General features: G+C 58.4%; 3 protein-coding genes across 3 annotated transcripts; 1 reads left to right on the forward strand and 2 right to left on the reverse strand.

Moving 5' to 3' along the window:
- Positions 1-351: 351 nt before the first annotated feature.
- Positions 352-3,156, forward strand: RNF26 (ring finger protein 26). The gene has a single exon (XM_082628726.1). It carries the CDS (start codon positions 936-938, stop codon positions 2,244-2,246), a length of 1,311 nt encoding a protein of 436 aa, XP_082484852.1. The 5' UTR covers positions 352-935; the 3' UTR covers positions 2,247-3,156.
- Positions 3,157-3,737: 581 nt separating this feature from the next.
- C1QTNF5 (C1q and TNF related 5) lies at positions 3,738-6,706 on the reverse strand. Its single transcript, XM_082628731.1, has 3 exons — positions 6,574-6,706; positions 6,047-6,310; positions 3,738-5,714 (listed from the first exon to the last, which is right to left on the reverse strand). The coding sequence occupies exons 2-3, from the start codon at positions 6,258-6,260 to the stop codon at positions 5,197-5,199; spliced, it is 732 nt and encodes a 243-aa protein (XP_082484857.1). The 5' UTR covers positions 6,261-6,310; positions 6,574-6,706; the 3' UTR covers positions 3,738-5,196.
- Positions 6,707-7,479: 773 nt separating this feature from the next.
- Positions 7,480-12,167, reverse strand: MFRP (membrane frizzled-related protein; the record flags this gene model as incomplete). The annotated part of the gene is made up of 13 exons (XM_082627755.1): positions 7,480-7,704; positions 7,795-7,922; positions 8,511-8,642; positions 8,788-8,918; positions 9,436-9,584; positions 9,955-10,031; positions 10,260-10,385; positions 10,513-10,643; positions 11,062-11,275; positions 11,409-11,570; positions 11,659-11,772; positions 11,887-11,989; positions 12,114-12,167. The coding sequence occupies 13 exons, from the start codon at positions 12,165-12,167 to the stop codon at positions 7,480-7,482; spliced, it is 1,746 nt and encodes a 581-aa protein (XP_082483881.1).
- Positions 12,168-17,739: the final 5,572 nt, after the last annotated feature.

The raw sequence follows: 17,739 nt of genomic DNA on the forward strand, positions 1-17,739 counted from the left end.
GCGGTGCAGTCTTAGAGCCCAGCTCAGAGGCAGTGACCACCAACCCGCACCTAAAAAAATCAAGGCTGGAGGCCAAGTGAAAGAACAGCACCCACATTATCCCAGTCCAAAGTCCTGCTCCTTTAGGGGGCGGGGCTGGGGGGGCAAGTTCACCTCTGCCCTTCAACTGACCAATCCCCGCCTCAAGGGGGCGGGGATTTCAATCTGTTCCCCCCCACCCCTTAAAGTACTAAATATGTTTGGGCGCCGTTCAAACGGACCAATGAGTGCTCGATGTTTCCTGCGGTTGGGCCTCACCGATTGGTCAGAGTTCGTCGTCCCTCCCTCCTTGTCACGCCTTTTGCCCCACCCGGTAGCACACAAGATGGCGGCGCCCAGCGGAGTAGAGGCCGCGCCTGGGGTTTGCTGAGGCTCGTTCCCTTCCCCGCTGCTCCCTTGGGCGCGAAGCGCCGCGAGCCCAGAGGACGGGGGCCGGGCGGGGACAGAGGCACCTGCGTAGCTGGACCGCGAGCCCGCGCCCAGCCTGCGCCGCCCCCACCCGGCCCCGGCCTGGCCCGATCCCTTCCGTTCCCGGTCTCCTCTCGGTCTGACCCATTGCCCGGCCGTGGTATGCCACCACCAGGCCTCCAAAGCTGAGGTTTCTCCTCCAGCCTGGGATCCCCTCCACTTTAGAGATGTTTGGGCTCTTTCCTCCCAAAGAGCCCGCCTTCAAAACCGGGACTCCTGGACCGGCATCTGGCGGCCCCCTTTCCTTCTCCTGAAACTCCACTTCCTTCTAAGCCACTTCTTCCTCAGATTCTCCCTGTATTGGAGACTGCTCACTTCCCTTCCACATTAATCCCCGACCTCCTCCTTCCCCCAAATATTGACAGCCCTGACACCCCCCCTCAACCGGGAGCCAGACTTCCTTTTGGACTAACCCCCATAGCCCTATCATGGAGGCTGTGTACCTGGTAGTGAATGGGGTGGGCCTGTTGCTGGATGTGCTGACCTTGGTGTTGGACCTCAACTTCCTGCTGGTGTCCTCCCTCCTGGCTTCCCTGGCCTGGCTCCTGGCCTTCATCTACAACCTGCCACATACGGTACTGACTAGTCTTCTGCACTTGGGCCGTGGAGTCTTGCTGTCACTGCTGGCCTTCATCGAAGCCGTGGTTCCCTTCACCTTTGGGGGCTTTCAGGCCTTGTGTACCGTACTATACAGCTGCTGTTCTGGCCTGGAGAGCTTAAAGCTCCTGGGGCACCTGGCCTCCCACGGGGCGCTTAGGAGCCGGGAGATCCTGCACCGGGGTGTCCTCAATATGGTCTCCAATGGCCATGCTTTGCTGCGCCAGGTCTGTGACATCTGTGCCATCACCATGAGCCTGGTGGCCTATGTGATCAATAGCCTGGTCAACATCTGCCTCATTGGCACTCAGAACCTCTTCTCCCTGGTGCTGGCCCTGTGGGATGCAGTGATGGGACCGCTGTGGAGGATGACGGATGTAGTGGCTGCTTTCCTAGCCCACATTTCCAGCAGTGCTGTGGCCACGTCCATCCTCCTCTGGACCCCCTGCCAACTGGTACTGGAGCTCTTGGCATCCGCTGCCCGCCTCCTGGCCAGCTTTGTGTTTGTCAATCTCACTGGCCTGGTGCTGCTGGCTTGCGTGCTGGCAGTGACAGTGACTCTGTTGCACCCAGACCTCACCCTGAGGCTGGCCACCCGGGCGCTCGCTCAGCTCCATGCCCGGCCGTCCTACCACCGGCTCAGAGAGGACGTTGTGCGGCTCTCTCGCCTAGCACTGGGCTTGGAGGCCTGGCGCCGAGTCTGGAGCCGTAGCCTGCAGCTGGCGAGCTGGCCTAACCGGGGAGGGGCCCCTGGGGCCCCCGGGGCCCCCCAGGGTGGCCCTAGGAGGGTGCCCTCAGCCAGGACCTGGCGACAGGACGGTCTTCCTGAAGCTGGGCCCAGATCAGAGGCAGAAGAAGAGGAGGTCAGGATGGCCAGAGTGACAGCTGCCCGGGGCCGAGAGAGGCTCAATGTGGAGGAGCCTGTAGCTGGGCAAGACCCATGGAAATTGCTGAAGGAGCAAGAGGAGCGGAAGAAGTGCGTCATCTGCCAGGACCAGAGCAAGACGGTGCTGCTTCTGCCTTGTCGGCACCTGTGCCTCTGCCAGGCCTGCACTGAGATCCTGATGCGCCACCCTGTCTACCACCGCAACTGCCCACTGTGCCGCCGGGGCATCCTGCAGACCCTCAACGTCTACCTCTGAAGACTCCCTCCCCGCCTGCCCACCCCTCCACGCTCCACGCAGCCACCTGCGCTAGGACAACATTCACACCTGATCTCTGCGTCCCAGCCTGAAGCCCCTCCTGCCCCTATGGCCGTCCTGCCGAGCCTTGGAGCCATACGTCCAGGACATGGAGATGGGAAACTCTGGAAGACTGTGGCTTGGCTGGGGGCAGGGTAACAGCTTATCCTTACCCAGTGGGTCCCTGTGATGCCGAGGGTGGTGAGTGTGTCACTCTGTGAGGCCCTGAGACTGTTCTCTGTGGACTCCCCTCCAGCTTGCCAGGGCCCACCCAGATGCCCGCGCATGGGGCTCCCCCTCTCCGCTTCTGGTTGTTCTGTTGGGGATTTGCAGGTTCTCTCCCTGCTCCCTTCCCACTTCCTCCCCCGCTTCTGCAGCCTCACACATCAGTGTCATTTGGGTGTTTTGGCAACTCAGGGGCCTTGGAATGATCTTGAACATTTGCTTTCAGCTGGAGCCCCTGTGCTCTGGCAGGCTTGGGGGTAGTATCTCTCAGGTGCCCTTAAAGCTACTTCTACCAGTCATGATCTTATGAGGCTCCCTTCTACCTGACCCAACAGCTGGGATGAGAATTAACCCCCAGGTGTGTGTGTGTTTGCACCTGGCTTTGGGACCATGTGCCCTCTGACACCCCAGCACCACTGGGAACTGCAGGGGGATAGCCAGATTTCTACTCCTATCCCTTTCACTCCCCACATTGCAGAGTGAGATGGCATTCCCCTTCTGTTCGTCTCTCCCTGGCATCGGGGAGGGCAGACTGTGCACATTTCACTAGGGTCCAAATACAGAGGGGGCCAGGGCCGAGAGGCATGCAGCTCGCTGAGGCGTCTGTCTGGCACAGGATCCAATGAATGAAGTTCTGTTACAGCTCTGACGGCCTCTGTGTGCATCCTTGCGAGGGCGAGCTGTCGGTTAGGGTGACGGATGCTGCAGCAGGGTCCTTCAGTCCTGCCGGACTCACAAGTGTGGTTGGTGGGGGACCTGGCAGAGAGATAAGATAGGGTGCCTTGGGGAGAACTCCTGCCAGGTGTGGCTGGCTTTGCTTTCACCCTGTCTGATTTGTGCCCTCTCACGTGCACAGCTTTTGGAAAGCTCTCCTTATCTTTTCTATCTTTCCAGAATTAGCCCTAGGAGAGAGGAGTGTGAACTTGCTCACCCTTTGGGTCAGCCCTCCTAGCTTTTCCTCTGGTACCACTCTTCCCAGGAGGGAACTTGGGGTTCCTGCTGCCTGGAGTCCAACCTACCCTCAGATCCCTGGAGGAGTTGGTGCTTGTCGTTGTGTCTCTTGGCATAGAGTGGCGCTGTGATGGGCTGGAGTATGGCTGTGGGGCCTCCTGGTGGGCAGCTGGGAGGCCTGTCTCTAGCTCACTGGGTCCAGTCGCCATTGGTCATATCCATCCTCACATGACCTGCAAGAGACGGGGGGGGGGGGGGGGGGGACGGGACGGGGACACTACCCCATAATTGTATGTTAAATCTAGGAGCATGATGCCAGGGACAGCCTTCTGGAAGGGGGTGGGGGAAGGTAAAACGGTAGATGGGAAGAAACTCCGAGGAGAGGCCCCTCCACTTTCTCTTGGGTTGAGAGCCTGAGCTGATGTGGGCAGGCCAGCCCGGGTTTGTTTGTCATCGGGTCGGGGGTGGGGCAAGGGGAGGAACCTCGGAGGGGCTTTGCGGCTAGCCTCAGACTGAGTGGTGTGGCCTGGCTCAGTGAGTGACTGTTCCCCACATCCACCTTGGAGTTGGGAGGCCCGAGGAAGGGCTCTTTTTTCCCCTTCCCCCAACCCTGGAGAGGGAGCTGAGCAAGGGGAGGCTTGGTTCCTTCCAGTCTCTGTTTAATGTGAGGATAAACATTTTATGAGAGAAGATAAACTTCCTGAGCTGGGAGCAAATGACCCCCTTTTCCTCCACCCCCATCTGGAATCCCACTGGCAGAGCTCAATACCCTTCCTCCCCCTAACCACCCTAGCAGTCAGGAGCTCAGCTAGCTACCTAGGGTCATTGCTGCATTCTGGAACTGGGGTGCCCCCTCGTGGCCATCTCCAAGATGACATCTCTAGACACCCAGGGACACTCCACTCCCCTGGCATGGGGGACAGAGAAGTAGCTTTCCAGTCATCTAGGGACCAGGCAAGTAGCCAGAGCAGCCATGAATGAAAATCCTGGCTTGCTTTCTGTTGGTCCGGGCAGGGATGTGTGTGGTGAAGTTCCACCCAGTTCACATGACATCTTTGAGTTAGAAAAAGGGCTCCTCCTTCTGGGTGGCCAAAGTCTGACACCAGGACACCCTCCTCAGCAGGGGCTCCCGTTCACAACCTCCACCGCTTACGCAGCAGGTCTGTGGAGCGGCCTCTCCTTCACCTGGGTCTGCTTCCAGCCCAAGAGCCCTCCCTTCTGCCTGGGCACCCTCCCCACCCACCATCCTCCTTCTTCTCCCCATTCTCAGAATCAGGGCATCCCCACCAGTAAAGAAGAAAGGCTGAAGCCAGTAAGAGGGTTTTCGTTGTTGTTGTTTTAAGATTTATTGAATGATCTCTGAGAAAAGGGCCCAGGAGCAGGAGGGATGAGGGAGGACCCAGAGAAGCAGAGGACCAGGAAGGGAGCACCCCACCTTGGGGTCCTGGGCCAGAGCAACTGCGGGGACTCACACCTGCCAGCACACCGCCAGCACGCTGCCTGCCGGCACTCCTTTGGTCTAGGGCAGAAATCCAGCCACTGCCCTGTGCTGCCAGCCCTGATCTCAGCCTCTGTCCCCATCCCCGGCCGGCAGCAGAACAGAGAGGCCCCCACCCAACCTCCGCGGTCATTCACAACATTCCAGGGGGACCAGCCCTCCTGGATGATGTGGCTGTCAGTGTCACCCCCTCCTGCCCTTCGAGGGAGACAGCATGCGCTCACTTTCCAGTGGGCATCAAGCGAAGACGGGGGAGTTGTGCCAGTCAGAATACACTAGAAATCCAGAGAAGGTGCTGTCTGTCTTGATGCTGGCGTAGATGCCAATATAATCACCCACGCCCACCTGTACCCACACCTGGTCTTTGGGCTCCAGCCTCACCATGGCGCCCCCGGAGAGCGAGGCTGGCTTGGGCCACCCCCCGAAGAACTGGAAGAAAGAGGCGATGGACTCTCCATTCTTGACCAGATCGAACTGCAGGCTAGCCCGGTAGACGGTGGCGTGGACGGCGAAGTAGTAGACTCCGGGCACGTGGCAGGTGAACTTGCCGGTGACGGCGTCGTAATGTCCCTGCTCATTCACCAGCACGCGGTCGAAGGGTAGGGGCGCGTCCGACGGCGGGGGCACCCGGCTCTCTGAGCGCTTGGCGCTGAAGGCGGAGCGCGGAGGCACCGAGCACTCGCCTGCTGGCCCGGCCGCCCCCACGGGGCCTGCTTCTCCTCGTGGCCCGGGCTCCCCACGCGGCCCCGGGAGGCCTGCGGGGGTGGGGGTGGGGGGAAAGCGGAGCAGTTAGGGCGCGCCCGCCGCGGGCCTCCAGCATCCTTCCTCAGCCTCCCAACCTCCCCTTCCCGGCCGGGGCCGCCCTGCGCCCCAGGACCCCCTCCACCCTTCCTGCAGGGCTTGGGGCAGATCTGAGGGTCCCAGGGGTTTTGGCTCCCGCAGCTGAGTCCCTTTCTCCTTTCCCGGCTCCGGCCGGGTCGGACGGGGACGGGAGCGGCGCCCCCTAGCGGCAACCCCGAGCCCCGGGCCCCCGGGAGCAGGAGCGGGGCAGCACTCTTACCCGCCTCCCAGCGGAGGCGCTTCTTACCCGGCCTCCCGCCCTCGCCTTTCTCTCCTGGAGCCCCGGGCGCGCCATCGCGGCCGTCGCGGCCGTCGCGGCCGGGCAGACCCTGGCTGCCATGGTGGCCCGGCGTGCCGGGAAGTCCGGGGTGCCCCGGGCACAGGCTGGGGATCTTGTTGTCGTCCAGCGGGGGCGAGCCGGCCGCCAAGCCCAGGAGCAGCAGAGCGAGGAGCGGCCTCATGGCGCTGGCACGCGGAGCCCGGACGCCGCGGGCCTCTGGTCGTCTGTGGGCTGGGCAGGACAGGAGTCGGGACCCAGAATCCTGGGACCTGCCTCGGTCCCCGCCCCACTGCCATGTCCCTGAGTGAGGCTGAGTGGCCTCGAGGGGACGAAGAAGGGGGCGCCCCTAGACCCAAGAACCCCGAGAGCACCAAGCAGGGGGAAGGAGAGGCCAGCCCTCCCACCACCACTACCCCCGGCCGGCGCCCAGTCTTTCCCACAGTCCCCTCCCCCATCCCCATTTCCCCGCCCCCCCCCTTCGCGACCAGACTCACCCCCCTCCCGGCTCCCGGGGCTTCTCGCTCTCTCTGTGGGCTCCTTCGGGGCTCTCGCTACTCCGGACCCTCCAGTTGACCTCTCCTTGCTACCTTCCTTCCCTGCGCTTCTCTCTAGCCAGGCGCCCCCTGCCCTCGGCGTCCCCCTGGTCCCGGTTCGTTCCTTGCCGGCTCTGCTCTGCTCCTCCCAGACTCCAAGAGGAAACCAGTTGTTCGGGGGCCAAGAGCCCGGGCCGGGAAATAGCAGGGAAATAACTCGTGGTGTCGCCCGGCGGCTGGCCAAAGTTTGGTGGAGAAAGGAGGGAGAGATTTGAGGCGGGCGCAGAGAGGCAGAGCCACGAGAAACAGACGCTCAGGGCATCTACAGCTCCAAGGAGGTGGAAGGAGAGATGGTGCCACGACGGAGATCAAAGACAACACTCTAGTCCAGGAGAAATAGAAGCTGAGAACCGAGGGTGGAGGGTTCTAGAAGCAGTAGACAACTGGATCCCCAGGGCTCAGAATAGGGCCTGCCACATGACTAGGCACTGGATACATTTTTGTTTGGAATAAATGAAAAAGTCAGAAAGCGGGTGGTAGAGAGCCTGAAAAAGCAGGTGGAGATGAGGAAGGTAGAAGGTAGGAAATTGGGGTCAGAGGCTTGGGTGGGAAGCAATCTAGATTATCACTGGTACAGTGTGGAGTCAGGCCAGCTGTTTGCAGCAGCTGGGGCAAATAAAAGGATAGGGAAGGATCTGGCAGGGTGGGAGGGTCCCGTTAGCCCCGCTGAGACTCCTCTTCCCCTCCCTGGGAGGACCCAGAGGGGATAGGCAGAGTCCCGTGCTGGTCCCCTTCCTTTGCTCCCCTGCCTGCCCACCCTGATAGGAAAGGAGGATGGGCAGCAGAGGGCAGGGGCCCGCCTCAGGGTCAGGGCTGGGCACAAGCCCCCAAGCCAGCTGCCTCAGGCAGCCTGTTGCAGTTAAAGGGCCAGGGGGTGCCCAGTAGTGCCAGGCCAGACTGGCACTGGCGCTCCGCCTCCTGGCAGACAGAGCGGCAAGGGGGAAGGACACTGCCTAGCGGGGTGCAGTGGGGCACAAGTAGCCCACAAAGGAGCCTCCGGAAATGCTGGTAGCAGGGCAGGCTTGTCAGGCTCTGTGGAAGGAGGAGACCAGCCCTCAGGCACCCTGCTCCCCCAGTTCCCTCCCCTCCCTGGGGGTTCCTCCTTATCTCTCCCTGGAGCACCTTGTAACCTCTGAGGACCTCCACCACCTCCTCCTGGGTGGCCATGCCCACCCAGATGTTAGGGAAGGCCGTGGTGTTGTAGCTCAGACCGATGCACATCTCCACCTGGACAGGCTCACAGGCCAGCTCTGCAGGGGTGGGAGGGGAGGGTCACTCTGGGGAATACTCACTGGCTGTGTGAGCCGGGACAAGTCACCTAAGCGCTCCCTATGGGTCAGACGGGGAGAGTCAAAGGAGATAACACAGAGAGATGCTTTATCCATGTCGAGGATTCCTGTTTTCCTTGAGAGCCTACTCCAAGCATCATTCGCCAGCCCTGGGCATCATGCAGGCACCTCTATGATCTCAGGGAGCTAGAGGCACCAACATTGGCAGGACCAGGGCATCTGGAAGGAGCTCCCCCGCTCTCCCCCCATCTCCGAGGTGGGCCCTGGAGAGGGCCTCTCTGGGTGACAAGGCTGGACGGGCTCTTGAAGCATCCGCTCCCAGATTCCCATTTCCCTTGGGGGTGACACTAAATACCCTTGCCACTCCTGGGGGGAGAACCCCTCCAGTATTTGGTGGAGTGGTCCAGAGTTAGGCTAGTGGGCCCCTCACCCCATCAGGGAAGATAGGGATGGCTGGTATGACGCGTGCCAGTGGGTTTCTAGGGATGGGCACCCAGCCCGCTCAGGCCTGCCAGCCCCGCTTGTGGTGCCCTGGGGCAGGCTCCTCACCTGGTGGGGGGGGCAAGGGGATGCTGCAGTTGTCACCGCTGCTCTCTGTGCAGTCTCTCCACATGCCACACAGCCACTGGAGATCCTTACACCCTCCATCCTGGCAGGAGAACTCTCCGGGCCCACAGGGGTCTGCAGGCACAGGGGGCATGGCAGTGCCCTGGGACATTCCTGTACCCCCACTGCCTTCACAGTGCCCTGACCAGGGTCCAGAGCCCTTCCCTGTTCTCCTGGAGGCGCCTCCACTGCCCACACCCACTCGCCCAGGGCCACCTACTCTCTGTGGCATTGAGGGCCCGGTAGGTGGCCGAGAAGCCCCCGATGCTGATGCCATGGCCTGTCCTAAAGAGCACAGCCAGCTGGTGGTGCGAGGAGGTGAGGCGCGGGGGCGGTTCTGCTCCACAGAACCTGCCCAAAGCAGACAGCAGTCCTGGCACGGGGTCCCCCCGGCTGATCGAGCGTGCACGGGGCCTCCCGCAGACGCAGCAGGGAGCTGGCTGCTCTGGGCGATGCCAGAGGGGATGGGAGGCATAGTCACTGACTCATGGGACTGGTGAGGAAGACACACATGTTCAGGAGACAAAGTACTAAACAAACGAAACAAACTGCTTGAGCTTGAGCCCCTTCGACCTGGGGAAAATCAGTGAGGGTTCTGGGGGAAGCTATAAATGGACCGGGCAGGTGGGAGAGCTGGGATGGGGAGAGCCTCCTGGAGGAGGTGATGTAAGGAGCAAAGGTGAGAGGGACAGGTACGAAGGTGAGGAAGGACAAGTCTTTTTCAGGGCGACAGTGCGGAGACCTCCAGCTTGGCTCAGGAGAAGACAATGAAGCTAGTGCGTGCATGGGCCGGTTTGTAGGAAGCCTTGACCTCGGACTCTGGAGGATGGGGTTTATCCTCAGCCCCTCCCGCTGGCTCTGCCAGTACCTGCCCAGGAGGCTGAGGGCCCCTGAGTTGCGGGTCTCATACACTTCCACGTAGTCAAACTTGCACTCGTCCTGAGCTTCCAGGCTGAAGTTGTGGAACAGCAGTTCGATGCCATGTCCAGTGGGCACCGAGATGTGCCAGGTGCAAAGCTGGGGGAGGGCACAGGTGAAGTAATTTATGGATTCCTTCTTCTGTCCCAATCGGGGCCTCCAGGCTTGAGCCCCAGATGGGCTTCCCCCTGCTGCAGGCGGGGTAGGGAGCGGGTGGGCTCTGCCCACACTGCTCTCATCATCTGTGGCGGAAGGGCCTTTAACTTATCTGGTCTCAGAGATAAGCTTACCCAGCACAGGAACATGGACACCTAGTAAGCACTTAATAATGTTCCCTTCCTGCCTGCGTGGTCTCTGACCTTCCCAAGTACAAGGCAGTATCTGCCATGCTGTTTTCAATCGCAATAACCCGGATGCTCAGGTGTGCCCACGTGGGCTGCACCACCCTCCCTATGGAGCGCTGGCTTACCTGTTGGTGAGGGTACTGCTGCAGGTAGCTGGGAGCAGAGAAAGTGCCCTGGAGCCCAGTCAGATTCCCCCCACACCCTGTAGAGAGGAGGAGGGGCTCATGAGTTTGCCAGGGTCTGTGCCTTTGCCCGGTAGGGCCAGCAGGGATGGCAGAGAAGAGTTTTGGCTGGGCCCGTGGGGAGACAAGTTCTGGGCCAGAAGAATGACCAGGCAGGTTTGGAGCTGGGCCAGGCCTGGGGAGGCCAGCCTGAACCTGGATCAGATGCCAGGGGACAGTACCCGCCCTGAGGCTGGCCGGGCCCATACCCGAGAACTTGGCGCTGCAGTTGGCCTCATCACTGCCATCAGCGCAACTGGCAAAGCCGTCGCACACCGAGTCAGGTAGCAGGCAGATGAGCTGGTCGCAGGGGAACTCATCGTGGGCACAGCTCCCTGGGGGCGGGCGTCTGGATTCAGAACCCCCTAGAATCTCTACCCCTTTTGCAGGGCTGGGAGTGGCTGGAGAGGGGGGAAGCGGACAGTTGACAGGTAGCTGGGGACCTGGCGGGAAAACACTCACCATGACCGGGGGCCACGGCCTGGTACCAGGCATGGAAGCCAGATCCTTGCACGCTGCTGTCAGAGACGAAGGCCACGCGGAGGTGGCTGGCATTGGTGTTGAGTGTGGGGGGAGGCACCCTCCCACACACTCTGCAAGAAGCCAGATTGGGGGTGACGGAGGCTCAGAGCTCAGGGCCAGCCAGAGTGGAGCCTGCCTGGGCCCTGCGGTCCTCTTCCCTCAAGCCCCGTCCTGGGGACAATGTGTCCAAAAGGTTCCCTTCATTTCCAGCAGAGCTCTGACCTCCCTGGCTCCTGCATGTCCATTCTTGAGGCATTTATCCATGGGAAAGATATGTGGGAGCTCCAATTTCCAGATTTGGAAACCAAGGTCAGAGAGGGGAAGTGACCTTCCCAAGGTCATATAGCAAGATGGCGGCAGAGCTGGGCCCAGAGGCCAAGTCTCTCCGTTTCCTCCCAGTCAAGAATGTCCCCCTGCAGTTCCCTGGTTCTGCCCTCCAGACAGTGGTTCAGGAGGGGGGTGGTGTATCCTGCGGGCAGAGGGACCCACCTGAGGAGGGGGCCTTCAGGCTCGGGGGAGATTTCCAAGCGATCAAAAAGACAGGAGGCCACGCTCTCCACGCTGAGAGCTTCGATCTTGAGTTGTATTGCATGGTCTGTGGCCACTTGGATATGCCACACGCAGTAGGCATTGGGAGGGTAAGGGTCTGGGTAGTCGGGGCTGCTGAAGAAGCCCCTTGGGCCAGGAAGGAGGCCCCCACAGGCTGCAGGGATGGAGGTTAGAGTTCAGAGGTCAAAAGGAGAGAGACTTGTTTTTATAAGATGCCTCTTCCCGTCCTCCCCTCCCCCCTGCCGCCTTGGGCCCTTCTCCAGGAAGATCTGCCCCGTAGTACTCACTCGACTGGGGTGCGGGGCTCATGCCTGCCTCCGGTTGCCCTTTAGGGGTCCCAGTTGCCTGAGAGGTGGTGGGGATGGGAGTGGGGGTGGAGCCAACGGTAGTGAGGCCTTGGGAAGGCAGTGGATGATGGGAGGCCCCGGACGCAGGTGTAGCCTCCAATTCTGGAGGCGGGAAGACGGGGGAGTGGGATTCAGAGGTGCTGGATCTCTTGCAGGGCATGGGAGACTCATGGAGGCCTTGGGAACTTACGGGCCAGGATGATGGCCACCAGCAGCCCGAGCAGCAGCAGCAGCAGGCTGGCCAGCAGGAGGACACACAGCCAGGAGAAGTGGCAGTCAGGCTGCAGCCCTCGGGGACGCCGACCTGCGGGCAGGCGGGGTGGAATTTTGAGAGCCCTTTCCCTTGGGCATCTCTCACACAACCCTTAGCCGCTGGGCCTTTCTGTCCTACCCCCAGCTCACCCCCTGAGATGGTTACCATGCCAGGGAGCTCGGGTGCTGCAGCTGGCGTCCTCCTGGAGGCTGGGTAGGGGGCAAGGTGGCCCTGATTCAGGCTCAAAAGCAGGATTGCAGAATTCAGTCTGAAGGGAGAGACTTGAGGGCTGAGGGCCGGTGGCAACACTGCCTGGCAGGTGTGTTCACTGGGCACTGCCAGCCCTAGGTGGGCATCTGGGTCTCGCGGGAGTGGTCCTGTATGACCCTTACCTTGCTCAGCTCTGTCGCCTCCATGCAGAGGATGATGTCTGAGCAGTCCTTCATGGCTCTAGGCTCTGCATGGCTTTCTCGAGTCCCTGCGACAGCCCAAGACCCGAGAGGGCCCGCTCCCTTCCCCCAGGCCCCTTCTCAAAGGGGCAGCCAGGCTGGACCAGCTCTCCCGCCGGCCTGGGCAGAGTGGTTCCAGGCTGGTTCTGGCTACTGGCTATTCTGTCTCTGCGTGGGGGAAGGGCCAGCAGCCAGAAGGAATTCGCAGCGGCATGAAATGGTCCCTTAATCCAACTCAGCTGAGGATGCCGAGGTCGAGACCCTGGCACAGAACAGCAGTCCTTAAAGGCGCAGGCTGAGAACACGCCGTGGAGGAAGCTCGGTGCTCTGTCGGGGGTGTGACCAGGGAGCTGGCCACCCCCTTTCCTAACCTCACTGAGGTGCTGGGTGAGTGTCTGAGGGGTGCTGGGAAGGAAGGGAGACAGCGGGACAGTTTTGCAGGCACAAGGGAGCCTTCGAAGCCGGGTGTGACGGTTTGGCAACTTCAAGGCCTGTGAGTCCTCAAGGTCCTGGACAGACCAGCAGCCCACCGCTCCTGGCCATCAGGGCGACCGAGGCATTAGCCAAGCCGGGTCTTTGGAAGTCCCCCTAAAGCACCTGGGTGCCCGGGACAAGGAGATAAGTCTTTCTGGGCTGCTTGTGTCTGTGCTGATGTGAGTCGGGGAGCTTGAGGGGTTGGCTGCCCATAGGGGAAAGGGCAGTGGAGGAGGTGAAGGTGCCCAAGGCCTTGGACGGGTTGGTCAGGGCTGGCCCTTCAGATGGGCTGTGGAATCCGGCAGGTGGTGCCATCTGCTGTTGCAGGATAGAAAACCTGCCCTCTGCAAACTACATCACTCCGTGACACTCTCTCCATGAGCGAAGTTCTCTTGGAAAATCCCAGCCTGGCGCAGCTGTCCTCAGGGAGAAGGGAAAGGGCTTGTTAATCTGTTTTGCGTTAGCCGTGCTCATGCTGAGTGCTGAGTCGGGCAGGGCAGGAGGTGGGGAGGCAGCATAATATTTCTGGCTACTGTTTGTAGAATGTCTGTTACGTCTTAGGCCCTGGGCCAGAGGTCCTACGCGCAGTTTCTCTCCTTGAATCACTCTGTGAGGTAGCATGACCATTTTACAAATGATGGCCTGAGGCTCCAAGAGGTTAAGTAACTTCCCCAAGGTCACATCAGCTTCCCCAAGATACAGAGAAGAGAGTTGAACCCAGGGCCGGGTAAATGCAAAGCGCACGTTTTCTCTGACACACGTCTTTTTTTTTTTTTTTTTTTTTTTTTTAAATTTATTTTTGGCTGCGTTGGGGCTTTGTTGCTGCGCGTGGGCTTTCTCTAGTTGCAGTGAGCGGGGGCTTCTCTTCGTTGCGGTGTGTGGGCTTCTTATTGCAGTGGCTTCTCTTGTTGCGGAGCACGGGCTCTAGGCGCGCAGACTTCAGTAGTTGTGGCACGTGGGCTCAGTAGTTGTGACTCACGGGCTCTAGAGCGCAGGCTCAGTAGTTGTGGCACACGGGCTTAGTTGTTCCGCGGCATGTGGGATCTTCCCGGACCAGGGCTCGAACCCATGTCCTCTGCATTGGCAGGCGGATTCTTAACCACTGCGCCACCAGGGAAGCCCCACATGTTTTTCACTCTACACCGGCCTAAGGCAGGCTGGTGACAGAGGGGAACTAAGTGAAGAACCCAGTGGGGAGAGAAGAAGCAAAGGAGACAGATTCTGCGATCCCCCGAGGCAGCTCTCTTCACACTCAGGAGATCCCCCTCAACACCCAGCTCCTCTCCTTTCACCCCCTAGAGGGCCCGGGGCTGCTTTTGTCTAGGGGACAAGCCTTTCCTTGGTCCTAAGATGTGAACTGCTTTTAGAGGGTTTGAGAGGTCAAAAGTCTTTCTATAATAACACGTCGGTGTTATTTGTCCTTCTCCCTTTCTTTCCTTGCTCTTGAGTGAACAGCGTGGTTTCCAGAAGCTGCATGACGTGAAGGAGGTGAGAATCCAGCCAGGCGTTAATGAGGTTTGCAAAAATGTAAAACAAAGTTATCCTTCTTACCAAGTTCTTTCTGTTTTGGAAAATGTAGTTTAAAAAAAAATGGGACTTCCCTGGTGGTCCAGTGGTTAAGACTCCACGCTTCCACTGCAGAGAGCACTGGTTCGATCCCTGGTCGGGGAACTAAGATCTTGCAAGCCAAGCCATGCGACGGCCTAAAAAAAATTTTTTTTTAAATTTTATTTATATTAGCATGTAAAAGATTTGCTGTTATTTTAAAATTTACTTAAAAATTAATAAGAAAAGGGACTTCCCTGGCGGTCCAGTGGTTAAGATTCTGTGCTCCCAATGCAGGGGTTGTGGGTTCAATCCCTGGTCGGGGAACTAAGATTCCACATGCTGCATGGTGTGGCTGAATTTAAAAAAAAAAAAATTAATAAGAAAATATTTTAATTCCTTTCCATTCTGATTTTAACACGGTAAATGTTAATAGCTATAACAGGCAGGGGGACTTCTTGGAAGAGGTGGGCATTTAGTCTAAAGTTAGAGAGTTGAAAAAGATTTTAATAGGTAGAACTTGGGGGTTGGGTAGGGATTCCAGAAAGGAGGGGGTACTTAGCACTATGGGCCTAAGGAGGCTGGGTTGTAACCCATTTTAAACAGGGAGTGGCTTGGTCAGACCCGGGTCTTAGAACAGCCCCTGTTTGTGGGAAGGTGGTGGAAAGGAGGCAAGGGGGAGGCTGGGAGGGCCGGAAGCTTCTCTCTGGCTTTGCCGTTGCCCATGGCCAAACTCCACGACACCCCTGGCTCTGCCGGCATAGGCGCCCTTGCGACTGGCCGCTTCATGGATGTGTTCCTAGGGGAGAAGGTCAGCCAGGCCAGGGGCCAGGTCAGGGTGGGAGAATGGCACCAGTAAAGGGACAATGAGAGAAATAGAATAGACACCCCTCAGCTCATCAGCTCATTTGACCCTCATAACAGCCCTGGGAGCCAAGGTCAGGGAGGTGTGTTTGTTCCCATTTTCCAGATGTAACTGAGGCACCAGTTACCAGGCTGGGTTTCAGAGCTGGGTCTGTTGGATTCCTGATTCTCAGCTTTTGGTCTTTCTTTCTTTCCTTCTTTCTTTCTTTCTTTCTTTCATTTTATTTTTGGCTGTGTTGGGTCTTTGTTGTTGCATGCAGGCTTTTCTCTGGTTGTGACGAGTGGGGGCTACTCTTCATTGCGGTGCGTGGGCTTCTCATTGTGGTGGCTTCTCTTGCTGTGGAGCATGGGCTCTAGGTGTGTGGGCTTCAGTAGTTGTGGCACACGGGCTCAGTAGTTGTAGTTCACAGGCTCTAGAGCACAGGCTGAGTAGTTGTGGTGCAGGGGCTTAGTTGATCTGCGGCATGTGGGATCTTCCCGGACCAGGGCTCGAACCCATGTCTCCTGCATTGGCAGGCGGATTCTTAACCACTGTGCCACCAGGGAAGCCCTCCCTTTTTTTTTCTTTCCTTTCTTTTACATTTTCCATGTTCTTTCTATAAACCATGTAGAATAGTGGGGGCGAGAGGTACTGTGGGCAAGGACTCCTGCAGGCTATGTGTGCAGAGGACACCTGGGCTGTGAAGCCCTGGGAGGTTTCAGGCCTGTGGCCACTGAGCTCCAGGTTGCTTGCTTCATTCTTGGCTGCCTCTTGGGCTTCCTCTTCTTCCTTTGCAGGCCCCGGGGCCTTGGCCTTCTTGCCTCTTCCTTCTTCGGGGGTCTCCCCATCTCCCCCACTGCCTGCAGGGACACTGTGTCTCCAGCCTTCCCTTTTCTTGCCGCCGTGGGGACGTTTGCATGGCCTTTCCTGCTGACGGCTACGGATAAAACTAACAAGCAAAGGAAGTTACCTCTTTTCTTGCTCAAGTGATTTCTAGACCCTCGGAAGCTCCACTGGGCTTTTGCTTTTGTTCCTGCAAGCTTGGATCCCTGCAACTCAGCCTGGCTGGCTATCTGTGGCTCCCCCCCCCCTTTTAAAAAATTTATTTGTTTTATTTATTTATTTTTGGCTGCATTAGATCTTTATTGCGGTGCGCGGGCTTCTTATTGTGGTGGCTTCTCTTGTTGTAGAGCACAGACTGTAGGTGCATGGGCTTCAGTAGTTGTGGCTCCTGGGCTCTAGAGCGCAGGCTCGGTAGTTGTGGCGCACGGGCTTAGTTGCTCTGCGGCATGTGGGATCTTCCCGGACCAGGGATCGAACCTGTGTCCCCTGCATTGGCAGGCGGGTTCTTAACCCTTGTGCCACCAGGGAAGCCCTTTGTGGCCCCTTTATAACCAGGAGGGACAAGGCCAGCTTGAGGTTAGCTATCACCTTCTAGACTCCGGCTCATTAGCTCTCCCTCCTGCTGGCCCTCCAGCTCCAACCCTCCACTCCAGCCAGACCAGCATCTTCCTTGTCCCTGGCACACTGTACCCACCCTACCTGTCTTTGTCCAGGCCTGTGCTCTGATCTGAACGCTTTCCTTTTGCTGGTCCCAGGGCCAGCGTTATAGATGTGCATTAGGACTTGACTCCCTGCCACCCTCCCCAGATCCGTCAAATACTTTCTCCTCTCCTTGTTCATTGCCACCCCTACCCTTGACTCTCACCCTCTGGTTCCTGGATATTTAGTTTCTAGGAGACCGGATGACTGCAGCTCCATCCCAGCCAACCCACTGCCGTCTCCAAGAGGCAGGTCACACCGAGTATCAGGAAACCAGAAAAGCTCAGCCCTTGGCTTTGGAATGCCCAACCAGTGGCTCTGCCTTACTAACTCTGTGTGGTTTGGGCGATGCTGTACTTTGCATTCCTGAAAAGTCAGAGGCACCCTGAGAGGCCAGGGGAACTCAGCATTTGCTGAGGGTCACCCAACTAAGAGAATCTTAGTGGAGCATTGATGGTGCAGTACTGGAAATAGAGGTGAGGTGGGGGAAATAGACATTCGTTGAGTACCTACTATGTGCCGAACACTCACAACTCTGAGTAGCTCTTGTTATGCTCAGATTACAGAGGCGGAAACTGAGGCTCAGAGAGATTAAGTAATTTGCTTGGACTAGGAATGCTTGGACTCCGCTGTCTCCTGCCTCCTGCACAGGTGCTTGTTTGTGCCCCTAGAACAGCGAAGGACGGGACCCTCAGAGATATGTGGGCCCAGGTATACGACAGATTGTGCTGGTTTTGCCCTTGGGTGTGTGAATGTGTAGAATCAGGGAGTTCGCTAGTTACATTGCTGTTCGGCTCAGTTGCTAATAGACACGGGGTTGGGAAACTTGCTGCAGAATGTCCTGCAAAATGCTGTCAATTATTCGACCAAAAGGAAGAGTATTCAGATGGAAAGAGATCTGCGTGGGGCGTCAAGATCCCTGGGTCCCGTCCTGCCCCTGCCACCGATGAGCTGGTGGACTCGAGGCTTCTTTAGAGCTCGTGTCCTCACTGGCGAGATAAGAACGTGGAGAAGGTGACCCCTACGGAAAGTAGTATGCATTTTCTGAGCACTGATCACTTTAAAACCTATAAACTCTCTAAAGTGGAATCAGGGAACCAGAGGTGTGCAAGTCCTCTAACGTAGGACTTGTACTTAGGGAAAAAGTGACTTGGAATAACACTT

This window comes from Mesoplodon mirus (assembly GCF_964341445.2).
Source record: "Mesoplodon mirus genome assembly, chromosome: 7".
In the NCBI taxonomy this organism is placed as follows: Eukaryota; Metazoa; Chordata; class Mammalia; order Artiodactyla; family Ziphiidae; genus Mesoplodon; species Mesoplodon mirus.

Bases quoted from the DNA above. Each gene is read 5' to 3' on its own strand.
- RNF26 (XM_082628726.1), top strand. From the start codon at position 936: ATGGAGGCTGTGTACCTGGTAGTGAATGGGGTGGGCCTGTTGCTGGAT.
- C1QTNF5 (XM_082628731.1), bottom strand. From the start codon at position 6,260: ATGAGGCCGCTCCTCGCTCTGCTGCTCCTGGGCTTGGCGGCCGGCTCG. The intron at 5,715-6,046 runs GTAAGAAGCGCC...CCACCCCCGCAG, and splicing joins AGGCGAGGGCGGGAGGCCGG to GCCTCCCGGGGCCGCGTGGG.